The 20,471-nt window shown below is 35.4% G+C and overlaps 1 protein-coding gene across 1 annotated transcript; it reads right to left on the reverse strand.

Moving 5' to 3' along the window:
• Window positions 1-1,919: 1,919 nt before the first annotated feature.
• Window positions 1,920-10,608, reverse strand: LOC109059030 (coiled-coil domain-containing protein 124). Its single transcript, XM_019076234.2, has 5 exons — window positions 10,437-10,608; window positions 8,221-8,392; window positions 4,608-4,791; window positions 3,615-3,720; window positions 1,920-2,857 (listed from the first exon to the last, which is right to left on the reverse strand). The coding sequence occupies exons 2-5, from the start codon at window positions 8,377-8,379 to the stop codon at window positions 2,656-2,658; spliced, it is 651 nt and encodes a 216-aa protein (XP_018931779.1). The 5' UTR covers window positions 8,380-8,392; window positions 10,437-10,608; the 3' UTR covers window positions 1,920-2,655.
• Window positions 10,609-20,471: the final 9,863 nt, after the last annotated feature.

A 20,471-nucleotide genomic window follows, 5' to 3' on the forward strand; every position in this document is an offset into this window, starting at 1 on the left:
AATGTTAGAGGGTTATGGCACAAAATGTGGAAAAAACGAAACAAAAAATTCCACTAATTAATTTGTATTTTTTTTTTTTTTTTTGCGTTTTAAATTAAAACAAACAACATCTGCTAAGCATTTTAATGTATTTTTCTAAGCAAGTTATTATTATCATTTTATTTTTAAATGTAAAAATCATTACAAATATTTCAAAGCAACTGAAGTTAAACTGAATTTCCTAGTTTTGGTGTTAATGAGTAGAATTCAGTATCACTTAAACAAAACCTGATAATGTTCTTCAGCATTTTGTGCTGCAAAGGCAGGTAACATTTTCAATGCCACAGATTCGTTCATTGACTACCCCGATCTAGAATGAATAATGGCAGACTTTGCATTTTGTGGTAGACAAATGCGGGCCGTCATCAATCAGTGATGCTTGGAGACTCTGCAGATAAGGGAACTACGTGCTATTTTAGGCCTGATGCTCTCTAAGACAGCAGGGTCTCTTCCTCTTAGATTCATCATGCTGCGTGGTCGTATCAGCTATTTTATTCAGTTTGATCTTGCGAGAAGACCACTCATTCAGCAAAGAATTTTGCACTTAAGAAGCCGGTCTCTAAAGCGATCTTGATCAGATGATCACGATGAACCAGTGCTGTTAATAAAGATTAGCCAAATATAGTCACTGCCCTTGAGTGCAGGAAGGGGATGTTTTTTAATTAACATTCTCAGTGGGTCACAACTAATAATGTGCAAATAGGTTTAAAAATAAAACGGCATTCTTATGCGAGTAATAGCTTTGCTTTAAAACCCCCTCGCTCTGAGATATTTAGGTTGATCAATCCACTATTGTTTCACAATTGTATTTGAGGTCTTCAAATATTGCCATTATTATTGTTTTACAGGCAGTTATGTCAAAGTTATGAAAAGGACACATTCATTAAAACATTCTGTGTGGGAGAAGTGTTTTAATGGAAGGTAAGTAAATGGGAGGTTATTGCGAGGTTATAGCATGATCTCATGATGACCTACAGTTCTTTTACTTTGACGCTTCTTGATGACACATTATGGCCATAAATTACCTTAAGTGCTAAAGAGCGTTCCTGCAGAGGATAAAGGTGGCCACTGGGAATTATCCAGCCTGCAGGCTAATTTCCTTTCTTTCCGGAACGTCCCACAGGGGTCAGTGACCATTTATGTTCATCGATGGTGTACCTGCAGAAACGTTATTAAAAGCGAATCTACCTTCAGTATATCTGAAGTATCACGCAAGCTGCAAGAACCTTTTAATGTGGTTGAATGAGGGAAAAATATCATCATGGGTTAGCAGTTTTCATGCAAAATAAGACCTGCAATAAAGAGTCAATTTTAGGGGTCAAACTATTAAAATATTAAAAACAATTAAATATTATATAATTAAAATATATATTAGACAAATTAAATATCAATTAAAATATAAAATTAATTTATTAAATAAATGTTAATATTTAAAGTAAATGTGCCATGTAAAATGCTTATATATATATATATATATATATATATATATATATATATATAGATAGAGAGAGAGAGAGAGAGAGAGAGAGAGAGAGAGAGAGAGAGAGAGTTATATATATATATATATATATATATATATATAGAGAGAGAGAGAGAGAGAGAGAGGTTGAGAGATAGAGGTAGAGTGAGTTAAACTGTGATCCATCCATCATTTGGTGTGACTTATTGGCTAGTTTGGAACCAAATGTTGGTTTGTTTTATCTTTTTTTTTTCTTCTTACAATAACTTGGGTATCAGAGTTGAGTTCAGCTTGACAAATGCAGTCAACAATACAAACATGAAAAATAAATGAAATAAGAGACCAAAAAAGAAAGTAAACTGGAGCTACAACTGCTTTGCATCATACAAGGACATTTCTTTTAAAGGAAAACATCAGCAAATGTAATAAAAGCTGTTTCTTCTTTTTATTTGAATTTTTTTCCAAGAGCCACAGAGAGTGTTTGTACTCCTCCACAGATGCGAAGCACAGACCAGAGTGTGTTCGCACTGCTTGACACAATCCAACGGCTATTAGTCCACTCGCCTTTGGGATGTGGAGACAGTGTTCCATACCAGGTCCAAAGTGCATTTTCATAACAAAAAGCCATGTAAGATCAATCAAGCAGACAAATCTCTATCCATATCATCTTAATTTAGAGCAATTATCAGATCACCTTTCTCTTCTCCATAAATATCAAACCAGAAGCTGAACCCTAATGATCATCACACAGACACTAAATAAAAAAATAAAAACTTGCCTCAGGTTAACCACACTTCAGGTCATGTTCTGCATATTAGATGAAGACATTAATAAATGAACTCAACACAGCAGTAAAACATGTTATGTGGAGGAAAGGTGTGCTAGTTGAGAATCCACTCTGCGTTCACTAAAAACCAAACCTAGAAACTTCCCAGCAGCTCTTGATAGGCCATTGTCTAGCAGATAAGCGAATTAAGTTGTATTCTGTTCATACATCATCAGACATTTATTGAATAATTAGTTAAATAATCCAAGTTTGTCTGTGAGGGGTGCGAATAGATCAGCTGTAAATTTTGTGTCCGATTTTAATCGTGGTTCCTTTTTGTATTTGTTAGGATCTGCGCCAAGGGTCAGACTTTAAGCGCTCTTGTGTTGGTTTACTTGGAGTTGTAGGCGGCCACACGTTGGTTGAGGGGGTTTTCCGGAGACTTTGTCCACTCCTTCTTGAGCTGTTGTTTTAGCTGGGAAAGTCGCATATTGGGGTTCTCCATTTTAAGGCGTGCCATGTTTGCTTCTTCAAACGCAGCGTAGGCAGCTTTCATGCGGCGCTCAGGGTGTCGATCCAGGTCTTCCTTAGTGCTGAAAAACAAGCATGAACCAAATGGTGAACCACATCTAGCTTTAAAGAAAGGCAATAAACAGATTATTATGCCAATACTATTCAAATCTATATAGTGAATTGTGTTAAATGATGTTCTTAGCCTTTCCTTCTTGTGACGGGGAGGCCCAAAGAGAAGTCAGAAGGGTTTACACGTAAATAAATGCCAGTTTATTCTGTAATCAATAACCAGAAAAAAAAATAATAATAATAACACCATGCATACACAAGGACCCTTACTTTGAAATGTCTTTTCTTTATACTTCCAGATGCTCATTCAAAAAGTAGAGGGAGAAAAAAAAAGTATGCACTCTTACCTCAATCTACAACAAATTCCAATATAAAAACTTTCCCATAATTCATCAACAGTAAATCACAACTAATTGCTTGTGTAAAAAAATAAATAAATGGCTGGTATTCATTTATTGCAAACTGCTCTGAAACAGCAAACCTGTAGAACATGTAACAGCACCACGTTTTTACTTTGAATGTGTAGCACTTAATTAAATCATAGGCTTTTGAAGTTTAATAATCACATTAGGTGTATTATGATTCCTATTTTCCACCTTAAAATTCAAGGCATCTAAAATGATAATTATTAGGCTTTTTGTTGTACCCTATGAGACATCGGAGAACTGTGACCAACAAATGTAGATCTTTTTAATATTTGTAGAACAACAGAGTCTCCTTATCACTCCAAAAAGGTTTTATTAGAAGGTATCCTAGAAAACAGGATACCTGAGAACTGCGATGGCATCCTCAATGGTTCGGGCCTCCATCGTGCCTTCTTCTGGAACTATCTGATTGATGTTCTCCTCAAGCGGCATCTCCAAGTGGCTTTTCTCTGTAGATTTGAAAGGATACACAAGACTAAATGAGAAAACTGAAAAGGCCTATACAAAACAATAAAATAAAAGACACTTATATGCTTAGTGTGAAAATAAGGGCATCTTGTTTTATTTATGCAAAATGCATACAGTGTGCACTGTATTAGTATGAATTTTGACCAGCAAGTGTGACTCCCGAAGCAAATCGTGCCTAATGTGAAATGAAAATTCACTGTATTTATTCTCCAAATGCAGATGTTACAATGTGAACAACTCTCCAATGCATGCATCTAATTTTTTATTTTATTTATTTATTTTTGACTCTCTGGTGATGTATGCTGGACAGAAATTATAATGTCCAGCATACATCGACTTAATTCTTTCAACTTAAACCCCGCCCCTTTCTTAAAATCAATCGCAAGCACGCAATCAGATCCGCCTCCATCCAATGGATTGTCCCTGCTCGTCATTTTTTTATTTTGCGATAATCTGTTTTTATTCAAATGTACACCACTATATGAATTACATTTCACTGGGACTTTAAGTTGTCAGGGTTTCTTTAAGCTCTGGAATGATACAGTGTGACAAACAAACACTATAACAATAAAACATGGTATCAAATATGTAAAAAAAGTTTTTTAGTGTTAGGGCTTTAGTTTATAAACATGCAGATTTTTATATATATATATATATATATATATATATATATATATATATATATATATATATATATATATATATATATATATATATATATATATATATAAATAAAGGGCTTTTTGTGTGACACACAAGGTCGCTAAAAGCATATAAATCAGTCACTTATGAGGTTTTGTGATGGTTAGCATGTTACCTACGTAGGCAGCACTCTACATCCAAGTCATTGGACTGGATTTGGCCTTACCTTTTTCCTTAGTTTCCTTAACATTTTGCTCGCTTTGTAGGTTCTCCTCAATCTGGGCTCGAGTCACTTTACCGGGGGCTTCTTTTGTCTGTTTCCCCTTTATCTTGGCAACTTCTTCCTCAAAGAGCCTTTGGTTTTCTCTCTTCCTCTCCAGAGCCTCCAAACGCTTTTTCTCCTTATCATCCTGTACAAGCAAGCACGCACACACACACTCTTTTAAATTACAACTGGACTGATGTTATCAAGGCAGCCTGATGGTCATTAAGCAAATGTAAGTGTAAACTGCAGAGTAGAGTAAAGAAATTAGAGATGCCTCCTGCGCGCTCAGAGTCACTCTGTGTCAGCGCGGTGGGTAAGTAATGGTTACTAGGATCAGACATGGTCTTAACTGTCCACATCCTAACCACCACCCAGCCACCTTCCTGTTGATAACATCCGCAGAAATGGTGACACAACAGTAAGGAGATACGCATAATGAGATGACACCTTCAGATGTCGAGCAGAGGCTGAAATGTCATTCGTGTGACAGATAAGCCGCACGACAGGCCGCGCTCAAGAGCAAACCAAAATACGCTCCTCTCTCTTGACATTTTCACATACCTACCAGTGATAAATTATATTCGTTGAGCCCGATCTTCACCAAGTCTCAGGCGGTGGCTGATCTTTAGAAGATGTAAAGGATAAATCAGTGTGTTTCCAGTGCAGGTGAGCTTGCTTGAACACACACAGCCGCCCCAGTGACATGAGGTATAATTAGCAGAATGGCTGCAGTAGGATAACAGCAGCATGGGTCTGATAGGCCGGCGGGGATCAGATGGCAGCGATGGGAGGAAACAGGAGGAAAGGAACAGGGTGTGAGGCTCTTTACCAGAGCTCCTTACCAACTAGTCAGGCACATCATGCCAGCATTGCGGACGCTCAGTACATATGCCAACACTAGCTCAATAATGTATGAAACAGAGGCAGGAGAGAGCCAGGGAGGGAGAAAAGGCACAAATGGCCACCAGAGACCTTTCAAATATTTAGACTACCAAAATATATTCGAATAATTAAAATGTTAAAATAAATGAGTTTTTATTCAGGAGATATATTTATATGGCACTTTGCTGTAAGCTTGTTCCCAATAATATCTAAAGAGATAGTTTAGCCAAAAATGATAATTGTTAACATTTACTCACCCTCATGTTGTTTACAACCTGTGTGCATTTCTTTCTTCTGTGGAACACAGAATTTTGAATAATACTGATAACCAAACAGTTTCAGTTCCCACTGTCTTCCATTGTATTTTTTGCCCATATGATGGAAGACAATGGAAACCAAAACTGTTTGGTGACAAAAATACTTCAAAATATCTTTTACATTAAGTCAGACCAGTTTAAAACAACATAAGGGTGAGGAAATTTGACAGTTTTCATTTCTGGGGAAAATTAAGGCAAGAACTGAGTCAGTGTGATGCAGTGCAGCATGCAAGTGTGTAGTTCACCCAACAATAAAAATATTCTGGCATCATTTACTCACCCTAATCTCATTCCAAACCTGTTTGATTGTCTGTCTTTCTGCAGAACAAAGAACAGTTATTTTTATCGATACAATAAGTTGAAGGGGTCCAAATCAACATTAAACCCAGAAGACTTACTGAATGAAAAAAAAAAAATGACTGAGACATTTGTCAGAATATCTTCTTTTGTGTTCCACAGAAGAAAAAGTCATACAGGTTTTGAACGAGATGAAGGTAAGTAAATTATGACAAAATATTATTTATTTTTGGGTGAACTATTTCTTTTACACATTTGCAGGCTGCATTGCATTGTGCTGCTGACTCAGTTCTTGAAATTAATTGTTTCATTTATTATTAACTTAAATTATTTTCATTTTTGTGAACTATTGCTTTAAGATTTTGTATGTAATTATGACAGGGCAGTTAATATATTGACCAGCATTTTGTTTAACACTAAAACCTTATTACATGTAAATCAGTTGCCATCTGGTTTACAGACACTGAACTTAGTAGACATAATAAACAGCCAATCACTGCATATCAGTCAATACATTCATCCATGGACCTCATCCAGGCCTAATTTCAAAATCAAGCTCCATTACTGACAACGAACACTCATCAATATGCGGCATAATTGATAGAGGATATCAGAACTTGGGTGCCGGTGTTACTTTAACCCAGTCGGCTTCGGCTTTCATTTTGCTCGTGGGGACCTCATTTCCTGAGCAACCCTAAACCTGACTTGCAATGTATTAATCTATTGTGTGCTACTCAGACTCACATGTCTGCTGCTTTAGCGAGGAAGACAGCTGTGTCATTTAGATACAAGATTAGCAGCCAACAGCGGGAATGTTAGACAACATCATGAAAAACATGGGCGTGGAGGGAATCAATTTTCTGTACATTTAGTACAGAATTCAAAAACAATTCCATATCATGTCAATTAGTTCCAGTCTGGTTAACATGGGTACTAGTAGCATCTTTTTCTCCAAGCAATAAACACTCAGCATTGGATGAATTAAATTGATCAAAAGTGAGAATAAATGCATTTTTAATGTTACAATATATTTGTTTTTAAAAGACAGTAAATGGCATACTTTTGAACTTTCTATTCATCAAAGAATTAAAAAAATTAAAAAAAAGTATTATGGTTTCCACAAAAGTATTAAGCAGTATAACTGTTTTCAACATTGATAATAATAAGAAATGTTTCTCAAGCACCAAATCAGCATATTAGAATGATTTCAGAAGGATCATGTGACTCTGAAGACTGGAGTAATCATTTTAAAATACATTAAAATAGAAAACAATTATGTTCAATTGAATAATATTTCACACGTTACATTTATTGTGTTTTTTATAATAAATGCAGCCTTTGTGCACATAAGAGGCTTAAAAAATTTTTTGCTACTAACACCAAATTTTTAAAATTTAGTTTATAAACGCAAAATATTTTATTATTTCATAATGGATATTTCTACAGTTAGCCATTTCGATTTTAAAGAACTCAAAATGACTTTTTCTTATATGGAGAACTCAAAATGACTTTTTTCTTTGTTACATATATCTTATATTTTCCTTATATGCTGATATCACAGTTCAGGGCCGCGTTCCCCAAAAGCATCATAAGCCTAAGTAGATTGTTGATCCACTGCCACCAATGGTCTCTACGATCAACTTAGTTCAAAATACTTTTGAGAAATGCAGCCCAGTCTAGTCACAGGTGAAGGGTGTTCTTATTCTTATGGTGCCAACTAGCTTTGTCAGAATGTTATTTTCCTGTGACTTCTAATGGATAGCAATCTCTCACCAGGTACTACTAACTACTTCATTTAGAACAATTTCATTGTCAAACTTTCTTAAATGCTATGAAGGAACTGATCTATAGAGAGGAAGATCTTTACTGCCACCTTGTGTTAATACTAGGAACTGTTGTACTGTATTTCTCTGCCAATTAGAGGTGGATGCTGGAGACAAAAATCTAATCACAGTAATGGTACATTTCATGACATATATCAAAGGCCTGCTGGATCATCATTATCATTTGACCCTAACGAAAGATCACTTTCCCTCTTCTTAAGGACATAAGTTGTTAAACCAAGTAATTAGTCCTACCCTCCTCTGCTCTTTCTTCATGACATGTTTGTCAGTTTCTTGCCAGAGCGCGTCCTCCAGCTCCTTCTGTTTGCGTGCATCAGCGACTGCTTTGGCCTCAGCCTTCCGAGCCCTCGCGGTGGCCGATTTGGAATTCTCACCCTGGAATTTCTTCGGCATTCCTGGGACTTCCCTGCAGAGGTGAGGTTGAGATGAAGACCATATTGAAAGTGTCAGAATATCTGTTGCGATCACACAGGACATTAACGTGTAGTGTACAAACAAATTCTAACGAGAGAAAGACAAGGACCAAACACTTGCTAATCATGAGGCTGAATCATAATATTTATTTAGGACTAGATGTTTTTGGGCTCTCTATTGGGTTTTGAGCATCTTCTGATACACAGTGTTCCATTCATGCACGAGTAATACAATTTCTGCATGAGTAATACATTTCACAGTTAAATACAGACCTTAAATAATGGGGAAAAAAAAGGGATTTAGAAGGCCCTTGTTCTCACAGTATTAACATAATCTGGCATTAATGGACAGAGTTCAACTCCAAATATTTCTATTAAAGTACTTCCAAAAAAGAATGAAATTCAGGAAAACAGTTGCTGCTTCATTAGCAAAGAGAAAGAAATGTGATCAATTAAAAACTGTCTATATGTATGCAAGTATCTCTCTCTCTCTCTCTCTCTATATATATATATATATATATATATATATATATATACACACACACACACAACTGTTCAAAAGTTTGGGATCAGAACGATTTATAATGTTTTTTATATATATATATATATATATATATATATATATATATATATATATATATATATATATATACACACACACACACACACACACAACTGTTCAAAAGTTTGGGATCAGAACGATTTATAATGTTTTTTTTTTGTTTTTTTTTACAGGAGTTTGTTATGCTCATCAAGGCTGCATTTATTTGATACAAAAACAGGAAAAATGTAATACTGTGAAATATTATTATGATGTAAAATACAGTTTTTCTATTTTAATATACATTAAAATCTAATTTATTCCTGTGATGCAAAGCTGAATTTTCAGCATCATTACTCCAGCCTTCAGTGTCACATGATCCTTCAGAAATCATTCTAATATTCTGATTTATTATCAGTGCTAGAAACTATTTTGCTACTTAATATTTTTCTGGAGCCGGTGATACTTTTTTTCAAGATTCTTTGATGAATAAAAAGTTAAAAAGAAGAGCATTTGTTTAAAATATAAATCTTTTCTAACAATATTCACTACAGTTCAAAAGTTTGGGTTCAGTAAATTTTTATTCTTTCTCTTTTTTTTTGAAAGAAATTAAATCTTTTATTCAGCAAGGATGTGTTAAATTGTTAAGAAGTGATAGAAAAGATTTATATTTTGAATAAATGCTGTTCTTTTAAACTTTTTATTCAAAGAATCCTGAAAAAAGTATCGCAATTTCAAAAAAAAAAAATATTTGGCAGCACAGCTGTTGCCAACATTGATAATTCTAATAATGAATCAGCATATTAGAATGAGTTCTTAAGGATCATGTGACACTTTATACTGAAGTAATGGCTGATGGAAATTCAGCTTTGCATCACAGAAATAAATTACATTTTAAATGATTTTAAAATAGAAACTATTATTTTATATTGTAATATCATTTTGCAAGATCACTGTTTTTTTCTGTATTTTTGATCAAATAAACGCAGCCTTAATGAGCAGAAGAGACTTCATTAAAAAAAAAAAAAAAAAAAAAAAAAAAAAAAAAAGTCTTACTGATCCCAAACTTTTGACCGGTAGTGTATATTAGATAGAAAGATACAAATTTGAATAATCACAATATGATTGTAATTGTGTATATCTGACTATATATAAATATAATACACAAATTCACACCTGATGTTGGTTTTCTTAGTTCTTAGCACGCTTAACATTTGACTCGTGGCTAAATTTCCTAAAATAACATGTTAAAAGCGAACACTCTGAAATTGTAGCAACATTTTAATTCTATCTTTCCTTTTCAGAAACATTCTCGTTAGCATTTTTGCTAATCACTCTTGTTTCAGAGAGTAACTGTATTTACGTTCAAGCTTGCATAGGATGCTGTCATTTGAACAATGAAAGCAGATATAGAGGAGAGCGTCTTAAACATCTCATTTTATTAGTCGAAGTCATTTTCAGGCACCGAATCTAATATATAATGTAATACCACCAACCTTTTCCCGCACCAGCCTGCTGGATGTTGCTCGCCCTTCTTCTCAAGCCGCCGCGACACAGTTACAGCGTTTCATTTAGCGCCACCTGGAGGCTCGACGGTCACTGCGCTCCATGAATGCGCTTAGACTTGTGGTCCGTTGTCAACAGGTTGAAAATATGTGAATAGCTATCTGCACAATACCACCAGAAACACTGTTATCAGGCCGATTTTAAAGGGAAACCAATTAAACATAATTGACAACAACATTTCTTATAATAATAATACCCTAACAAATTGAATAGCCTTAAATAATTGCCTAAATGGCATCTTACGCAATATGCAACCCAGCAGCAACCTTTTATTGCAATATCTTTTAATTGTGTAAATGAAACATTTAATTTCCACTTTCATTTTAACATTAGTTTAAATAAAACTAAAATGCAAAATTTAAAATCAAAATATGCATTATTGCAGTTGCATTTTCAGGATTAACAACATTAATGAATTCGGGCAGCAGCTCGGTTTAAAGTACAAATAAGAAATATATATATGTATATATATATATATATATATATATATATATATATATATATATATATATATATATATATATATATATATATATAAATAGGGTATATATATATATATATATATATATATATATATATATATATATATATATATATATATATATATATATATATTATTATTATTTTTTTAACCTTCAAACAAATAATTGATGCTTCGTAAAGATTCGCCCCCTTAGTTACCGTTGCTACGACTGACATGGTGCAAGTCAAATTCACAGCGGCGCAAAGAGGACACTGAGAACGAGCCAAAAGACAAGACAACAGGTCACTTTTGGTATGAAACAAAGTCACTGCTTTCAAATTTAGTCTTTTTACCACCACATACTTAATTTGAGCCAAAGTTTTATTTGGGAAACACTGTATAAAACAGATGATAATAACCCCAAACTTTAGCTTGCAGTGTTTGTACTTGGATGTATTGTTAAAAACCAATCCAAATACAATATTTAAAAGTTTTTGTAAAATAACATGCATATTTTGCGCTGCACTTTTTTGACTGAAAACAGTTGATCTTTTATTTTGGTGAAAAACTAGTTTCTGTGAAAACATGTTTTACTAATGTGTCTCATTACAAGAGATTTGTACATTTGTGCAGTGAAAATGTTGAACAGTTTGAGAATGGAACCTGCAGCAGAAACCGGAGCATGTAACCACCTGTCTTGATTTTTGTCAACAGCCAGAGGTGCCACTAAATTTGACAGAGACAGTCGCCTTAATTCTTTACGCAGGAAAAACCCTGCCTTGAATGAAATGCATTTAATATTTTAAGTAGAAATGTTTCTTCAAATTCTGATAAAGATGTTAGAACCAACAGCCTTGTGGATAAAGCGTGGTTGTGCTTCGGGTGATGCTTGAAAGAGTCCCAGCTTTAGGTCCTTTCTGATGCCGTCCCCTTCTCTCTCACACACTTGTGTGCTTTCTGTACTGTCCTGTATAAATAAAAACAAACACCAAAAATAAATACTCATAAAATATCAACTTTGATATTGTGAAATATCTTTAACTGAAAACTGAATGCAAAACAAATCACATACAATATTTTCACTTTACAGTTCAATAACAGTGGGGTTGGAAACAAAGTGCACAACACTATTCATTAAACACTTATTTAATGTATTCAGATGAAAGTTTACAATATTAACAAATTGTTCACAAACAGTTTTTTCAGAGCCACCTGTTACACCGTATTAATCAGAATCCTAACTATACAGTGTATTTAGTAAAACAAGTCAAATCAAATGAAGTACATTTTTATTAAAGGGTTAGTTCATCCAAAAATGAAAATTATGCTGCATTTTACTCACCCCTGAGGCATCCTAGGTGTATATGACTTTCATCTTTCAGACCAGTCCAGTCAGAGTTATATTAAAAATTGTCTTTGATCTTTCAAGTTCTATCATTGCAGTCAGTGAGCGGGTGTTGCATTGCTTCTGTCCAAAAGAAGTTAAATAAAAATCGCCTATCCATAAAATTAAATAAAAGGGTCTCACACGGCTCCGGGTGGTGAACAAAGGCCTCCTGTAGAGAATCGATGCCACTCAGAAGTGACGCATGCGGAAACGCAGCAGAAATCAAAACAACGGTCAAGAATTAGAAGTACAAAACAAGGATTTGTAAAGAATATTGGAGGATTTCAATATAAGCCAAGAGGAGACTGGTTTTCTTTTGCTAATGTAAGGAAACTTTGCTTCCTGTGCTCCTGTTAACAAACATTGGTTTTCACGAGACTTACCGGCACTTGTGCAATGCTGACCTCATGCTACTGGAACTGCTTCTGTGTACAGCTGTTGGCGCAAGCTACATTAAAGTGATTATAATGTATTGAATATTGGATATTTTTTCTTACAAAAACGCTACAGGAGGCCTTTGTTCACTTTTTATTTAACATCTTTTGGACAGAAGCAATGCAACACCCGCTGACTGCAATGATAGGGCTTGAAAGATCAAAGACAATTTTTAATATAACTCCCACTGGATTCGTCTGAAAGTCATATACACCTAGGATGCATCGGGTGAGTGGTGAACTAACCCTTTAAACTAAGTAAAATCAAAACCTATCACAAAATGTCAATGAATCTCTTCCAGAAGTGACAGTACAATGTTGCAGATGAACAATTCCTTACCAATTTGCCAATAATAAGCTGGATCCTTGAGGACTCCACAAGGGGAAAGAAGAAATGGTTTACTGAGAAGTTCTTAAAAAGTAGGATTTATTTTTATACCATTCCTTTAAACCAGTGGTTCTCAAACTTTTTATACCAAGTACCCATTCAGAAAATATTTGGCTCTCCAAGTACCACCATAATGACCAACATTACATTTCAGTAGCGTAGTAGGCCTAACTATTGAGCTACACAGATCTGCACAGTTCAAAAACGAGGCAGTTTTATTCCAAATAAGAATATTTATTGTCGTCACCCACTTTAACATTGTAAATACACAGTTTGAACACTGTACTGTGCTGACATACAGGTAAATAAAAAAAAAACTTAAATATTGATTAAATTAAAATGTGTTGTACCAGAAGTTAAATAAAAACGGTACTGTACTTACAGTAAAAAATGTATTAAAAAAATTATTAAATTAAAATGTTAATTAACATTAAAGTCCCCATGAAATCAAAATTAAAGTTTTGGGGTGTTAGTATCAATATGTTAGTCTAAAGGTTATCTATAAGGCAGTGTGCTCCAAAACAGTGACAAAATTAGCATTTATAAAGTGAAGTGAAAGTCGTGACATTTGCCAAGTATGGTAACCCATACTCGGAATTGGTGCTCTGCATTTAACCCATCCAACTGCACACATATGGAAGCATATGGGTAGCATTATTCAATTTGGGATGTAATATGCAAAATGACAATGTAATATGTAAAATGGCAATGCATTTCTACATTTACATTTACATTTTCCAATACATTTGTGCAACGTTTGGTGCAAAATGAAAATGAAAATTAAATTGCATAATCTTTTCATTTGCCATTTCCTACACCAGTTTTAATATGTAAAAATGAATACTAATTTTAGCGCTTTATAAGTTGCAAAATGAAAATGAAAATGTAGTTACAGAAATGATTATATATGTCTTAACATGTTCAAGATGCACGTTCAAAAACTGTGGCAAAATGATCATTTAAATGTTGTACTTTTTTCTTAAATGCATTAAAACACTCACAGTCAAGACACTTACGATTGCATTTTCATTCAATATGGACCCGCAATGAATGTAGAAAAATTCAAAGTGCACATTGAAAATGCATTCCGAGCCGATCACGTCAAACGTCGCCCCCTCCCGCCCTGTCAATCACTGCGTGAACAAGGCGGGGCTTACAGAAGGTCAGAGACTCAAGTGAGAGAACATGGACAAGACAGTTGGGCCCGTGTACATTTTGATCATTTCGGTTTATGGCTTCAATATTTCATTCGCACTTTTGGGCGGAGCTGAAACGCTGCTTTCATCTGATTGGTCGAATCGCTCCGCTTTCAGATCGGTCTGTTTTATTCTTTCAGGCAGAATAAGAGTCAGTGCAAGTGAAGCACTGTAATGTCTGAAACCACCGCTCACTGTTTAATTAGCATAATATTTGAATCAGATGTAGATCAGATTTAGGGCTGTGGCACATAATTTGTGCTGCTGAGACCTGCAAAGAGACCCCGTTAAATTATTGTATAAATATTTTCCCACTGATAAATCACAGTGCAAATAGTTTGCTGTCTCCTTGGATAACAGTGAAAGTGGAAATAAATATAGTTAAATATATGAAATAAAATTAAATATGATTTTTTTTGGGAAGGTAAGTCTGGCCAGTTATATAAGCAACACGAGGTCTGACGAGTCTGAAGATCTGAGCTGAATTGGGTGAAACATTTAAGTTCCAGTCTGTGTCAATTACTCTCATAATAAATAATAATAATAATGTTAACTGTATTTTTCGGTATAAGTTGCATCAGTCCAAAAAAATACGTCATGACGAGGGAAAAACAACATATATAAGTCGCACTGGACTATAAGTTGCATTTATTCAGGACCAAGAGAAAACATTACCGTCTACAGCCGCGAGAGGGCGCTCTGAGGGTAGGCTACAGGAGCACTGAGCAGCATGAGCACTGAGCAGCATAGAGCTAATTTTACTATTTTTATTTAGAAATTTAACTATATTAATTTTTACAATTATTTATTAATGTCACACACACACACATACCTAGTGCCTTATGACTTAAAATATGAGAGTGGTAAATGTTACAGACATGGAACTGTTCAGTCTATTATTGATTTTTATTTCCACTTCACTGTTATCCAAGGAGACAGAACTATTTGCACTGTATTTATCAGTGGGACAATATTCATACAATACTACAACCTAGAAATAATTTGCAGGTCTCTACAGCACAAATTATGTGCCCAGCTACATCTGATTCAAATATTATGCTAATTAACAGTGAGCGGTGGTTTCAGACATTACAGTGCTTCACTTGCACTGACTCTTATTCTGCCTGAAAGAATGAAAAAGACCGAGCTGAAGACTGAGCGATTCGACCAATCGATGAAAGCAGCGTTTCAACTCCGCCCATAAGTGCGAATGAAAATATTGAAGCCATAAACCGAAATCATCAAAACCATACACGGACCAACTGTCTTGTCCATGTTTTCTCACTTGAATCCTCTTCTTGAGATTTGAGTCTCTGACCTTCTGTAAGCCCCGCCTTGTTCACGCAGTGATTGACAGGGCGGGAGGGGGCGGAGACGTGATCGGCTCGGAATGCATTTTCAATGTGCACTTTGAATTTTGCTACATTCATTGCGGGTCATTGAATGAAAAATGCAATCGTAAGTGTCTTGACTGTGAGTGTTAATGCATTTAAGAAAAATAACATTTAAATGATCATTTTGCCACAGTTTTTGCTTGAACATGTTAGACATATATAATCATTTCTGTAATACATTTTTCATTTTCATTTTGCAACTTATAAAGCGTTAAAATTAGTATTCATTTTACATATTAAAACTGGTGTAGGAAATGGCAAATGAAAATATGTAATTTAATTTTCATTTTCATTTTGCACCAAACGTTGCACACAAATGTATTGGAAAATGTAAATGTAAATGTAGAAATGCATTGCCATTTTACATATTACATTGTCATTTTGCATATTACATCCCAAATTGAATAATGCTACCCATATGCTTCCATACACGCACACAGCAGTGAGAAGTGAACACACACCGTGAACACACACCCGGAGCAGTGGGCAGCTATATCCAGCACCCGGGGAGCAACTGGGGGTTCAGTGCCTTGCTCAAGGGCACTTTAGCCATAGGTATTGAGGGTGGAAGAGAGCGCTGTTCATTAACTCCCTCCCCCACCTACAACAAAAAACAACCACAGACTTGGCAACACTGGTTGGCATTTACTACACAGAGCCGTAATTCACTGACAATCTACACAAAATCGATTTTAAAATCGCAGGTGATTCTTTGTCGATTTTGAAAGCGATTTTGTGTAGCTTGTCGGTGGACTACGGCTCTGTAGTAAATGCCGCTCCCCCTGAACCAGTGTTGCCAAGTCTGCGCGGTTGTTTTTCCATGTCCGCGGGTTGAAGTGACCCCAATACCAATAACGTGATATTTAGCCCCCAAAATGCGAATTTTACCAAGGGAACCCTGCCAAAAAACGTATATATTTAACCCCAGGATGCAATTTTTTTTTCGGGGGGAACCTCCTGCAAACGCGATTGGGCTATTTTTGGACTAGTTTAGGAGAAGCAACTGGGCAGGATTTGTTGTGAAAACCTGGCAACCCTGATCTTAACGCACGTGCTGGAGATATACTACTAATTACAGGAGCGTTTTTACTGATGAGATGCACATGAAAATCGCATTCGATTTTTTGCACAGCCCTATGACAAGACTTAAAACACGTGAGAATGAAAAACTTTGAGGAAGCAGCACTGGCCTTATAGTTAAGATAGTTTTTAGGGGCTAAGGTGACAGATAGGGGGCTGAAACCCACCTAAAAAGGTTTTAGAACCACCCCTGGTATAGCGTGAGTAATTATACTGAAACATAAATATATAACCAGTTTACCTGATTCGATGTGATGGCTGAGCGTGTTTCTGAGATAACAACATGCCAATCCGTGGTTGGATTTCTGACACGGCTAAGGGCTAACTGTAAATCATCTTACACTGTCAATAAGTTTGACTGATACTGGAGCCAACTCTGCTCTGTCAACTAGCAGTGGGAGTCAGATTGCCCCCTAGTGGATGGCTAAAGCTTTGCTAATTCATATTCATAAATCCTCAAGGGGATGTCTCTGAATTAAAGGGATACTCCACCCCAAAATGAAAATTTTGTCATTAATCACTTACCCCCATGTCGTTCCAAACTCATAAAAGCTCTGTTCATCTTCGGAACACAATTTAGGATATTTTGGATGAAAACCTGGAGGCTTGAGACTGTCCCATAGTCTGCCAAGTAAATAACAGTGTCAAGGTCCATAAAAGGTATGAAAGTCATCGTCAGAATACCTCATCTGCCATCAGACGTTCAATCTGGGTTATATGAAGTGACGGGAACAATTTTTGTAAGCGAAGAAAGCAAAAATAACGACTTTATTCTTTTTTTATTTTTTCTTTGTTATCGTTTTTGTCTGTGTATGTCAAAATATCCATATGCTGTGTATGCTTTTCTGTGCCATCCGCACCACAAGGATGCTTTTCATTTCAAAATTTTCATTCTGGGGTGGAATATCCCTTTAACTGATGCACGCGCCTTGACAGGTGCCCTTGAAAACCCCTGCAGTCTAAACAATCTTAAGTTGTTTAAATTGTACTGACATTTGCGATTATATGATATTCAGAAAACACAAACAGAAAATGTTATCTTTTAGACTATTCTGCAATTAAAAATATAACACACCTATTGCATGCCATTCACATCTGAGAAATGTGAAAAATCTCTAAAAGACAGACATTAACAAATTACCAGCAACACACAACAACACATCTGACCCTTCATGTTCACATTCCAGTTTTTGTTCTCTGTTGAGGTGTCACATCTCAAATTCGCAAAAAAAATAATAATTTGAGACCAACCAAGCAGTTTTAATGAGCAGCAGCTCACAGTCATCTGCCTCACTCAGAAAGACGATAATGATGGTCATATTTTAAAATTTAGAAAGGCGTCGAACAGTTTCACTGGCCAATTTTCTGGATGACAAGATTAACCAATCATGATCAAAGCAATAAGGTAAAACCCATTAGCTCTGCTAGAGGACAACCCATCCTGTAACCTTTACCACTCACCCCGGAATCCATTTCCCATAGTCCTCTGCCTGGTCAACATTGTCAACTGCAATCACCTGTCTTTCATCAGATCTCATCATCAATTCACAGCTGTCTCACTTTAGAAGGACTTTAAAAGTACCACACACACTCTCTGTCTTTGCTGGTGATGAAATGTTTAGCTTCCCATTGTCTTGCCTTCCGTGTTTCCGCATTATCATATTTTGATCTTGGACTATTTCCTTGTTTTTTGATCCTTTGCTGCCTGCCCTGACCTCCACCTGATTATCTGGATTACCCTTTTGCCTGGTCTCTGCTGTTGTTGTTTGCTGATGTGTTGACCCTGCTGTTTCTACTACGCTCACTGAAATAAAGCTTGCACTTGGATTCCCACTTTGTCGTCACGACTCCTCCTTCATTACAGTAATGCAGCAAAATGTATTTAGTTTTATTGTTGTTGATGATAATACTTTAAAACCTTTACATTTTAGAATAGGTTTAATGATCAAAATATCGTAAAATGCTAATAAAGTAATAATAATGGTCTTATATAATTTAATAATAATCATTTTAAAGGCAGAAGTTTCTTTTGTATGCTGTTGAAGACATAAAATTGATTCAACATACAGATCTTGTAAAAAAAAAAAAAAAAAATAGATTTACAAGTGTTAAGCTTTTTCAACCATTTAGCATTAAACGACTGTCATTATTTCAACCATATTTCAACGTTGAAGGTCAGTCATGTGCCGGCTGGGTCATTAAAAATTATAAAAGCACCTTATAAGATTATATTTATTTGAATACATTTTGAGAGAGCATGATTGTGTGTTAATTAGTCCTGTCTGTGCACCTTCTCTCTAATAGTCAGAGCTGGGTAGTAACTGTAATCTGGATTATGTAATCAGATTCCAAAAATTAAATACTTGTAATTAGATTAAATTACATTTCAAAATACTATTTTTTTATTGATTACATGATTACATCTTTTTTTCACAAAATAGCAATAAATGATTGATAATTTATTGATTCTCCCTAATTCCTTTTTCATCTTTTAAATGTTCCTTTCTAACATTGTCTACAGGCTACATTCAGAAAGTCGTTCAGTTAAGTGGACATTGACATAAAGACCAGTCATTAGTCAGGTGGCAACACAGCATTTGACCAATGGATTTGTTTACTGCAAACAAGCAGCTTTTTGCTTCACAAGACATTAAATGATAGACGTGAGTGGTGTGTAGTACTTGTGGATTATTGTGATGTTTTTATGTTTTTTTTTGATTTTTTTTCTGTTGTTTCTGATTGATTGCATTCACTGCAGAGGATCCATTAGTGAGCAAGTGATGTAATGCTAAATTTCTGCAAATCTGTTCCAATAAAGAAACAACAATCTACATCTTGGATGGCCTGAGGGTGAGTGAAATTTCAAGAAATTCAAATTTTTGGGTGAAATACTCCTTTTAAGCAACCCAATTTTCTTTTTATTTTCACAGTACATGCCGTACATGGTTTTGTGTGGGGGTTTTTGAAATAACCCAATGGTAATCATCCAGGCCTCCCGGGTCTTTTTCTAGCCTGTGCCTACAGTGGAACTTTAAGGTGTTTGAAACTTTCAGAACCTTCAGTGAGGTGTTGATTACTGGTACAAATGGAATAAACCCCCCGTTTCTGTTTCCACGGTACTGTCTCCACCAGCATTAATGCCATGGCAGCTGTTACTATGGAAAATGTAATGAAGCCATGGCTAATCAGTGTTTCACAGAGAAAACAGCTCTTGCCCTGCAACTTCTCATTCAGCTGTAGTGCAAGTAAACATTATTATAATTCTTTAGCACTTTATACAATGCAGATTATGTCAAAGCAACTTTACAGTGTCAAACAGGAAAAATGTGCTGATAATGCAAGAGGACAATAGAAAACAGTCAGTTTATCACTTAAAGTCATTTCATTGTTGTTTCAGTGATGTCATCATCCAGATCAGTTCTCTTCCAATAGTGTCTGTGCTGTCAAGTCAACAATGTTGCCAGAAATTGTGTCCCAACTAAGCAAGCCAAAGGTGACATTAGTGTCTTAAATAGATAAAATGTCCCCAAAGTGCAAGCTATAGCTTACTGCATGTATTTAGACCATCAACCAAATCTTACTCTGCACTTACAGATAACTTACAGATAAAAATCTGGAGATAT

The sequence above is a fragment of the Cyprinus carpio genome, chromosome A8 (assembly GCF_018340385.1).
Source record: "Cyprinus carpio isolate SPL01 chromosome A8, ASM1834038v1, whole genome shotgun sequence".
Taxonomy (NCBI): domain Eukaryota; kingdom Metazoa; phylum Chordata; class Actinopteri; order Cypriniformes; family Cyprinidae; genus Cyprinus; species Cyprinus carpio.

Excerpts from the sequence above, each read along its gene's own strand:
- LOC109059030 (XM_019076234.2), bottom strand. The coding sequence starts at position 8,379 with ATGCCGAAGAAATTCCAGGGTGAGAATTCCAAATCGGCCACCGCGAGG. Across the intron at positions 4,792-8,220 it reads TGAAGAAAGAGCAGAGGAGG|GATGATAAGGAGAAAAAGCG; the intron begins GTAGGACTAATT and ends TTGCTTGTACAG. Across the intron at positions 3,721-4,607 it reads TAAGGAAACTAAGGAAAAAG|AGAAAAGCCACTTGGAGATG; the intron begins GTAAGGCCAAAT and ends TCAAATCTACAG.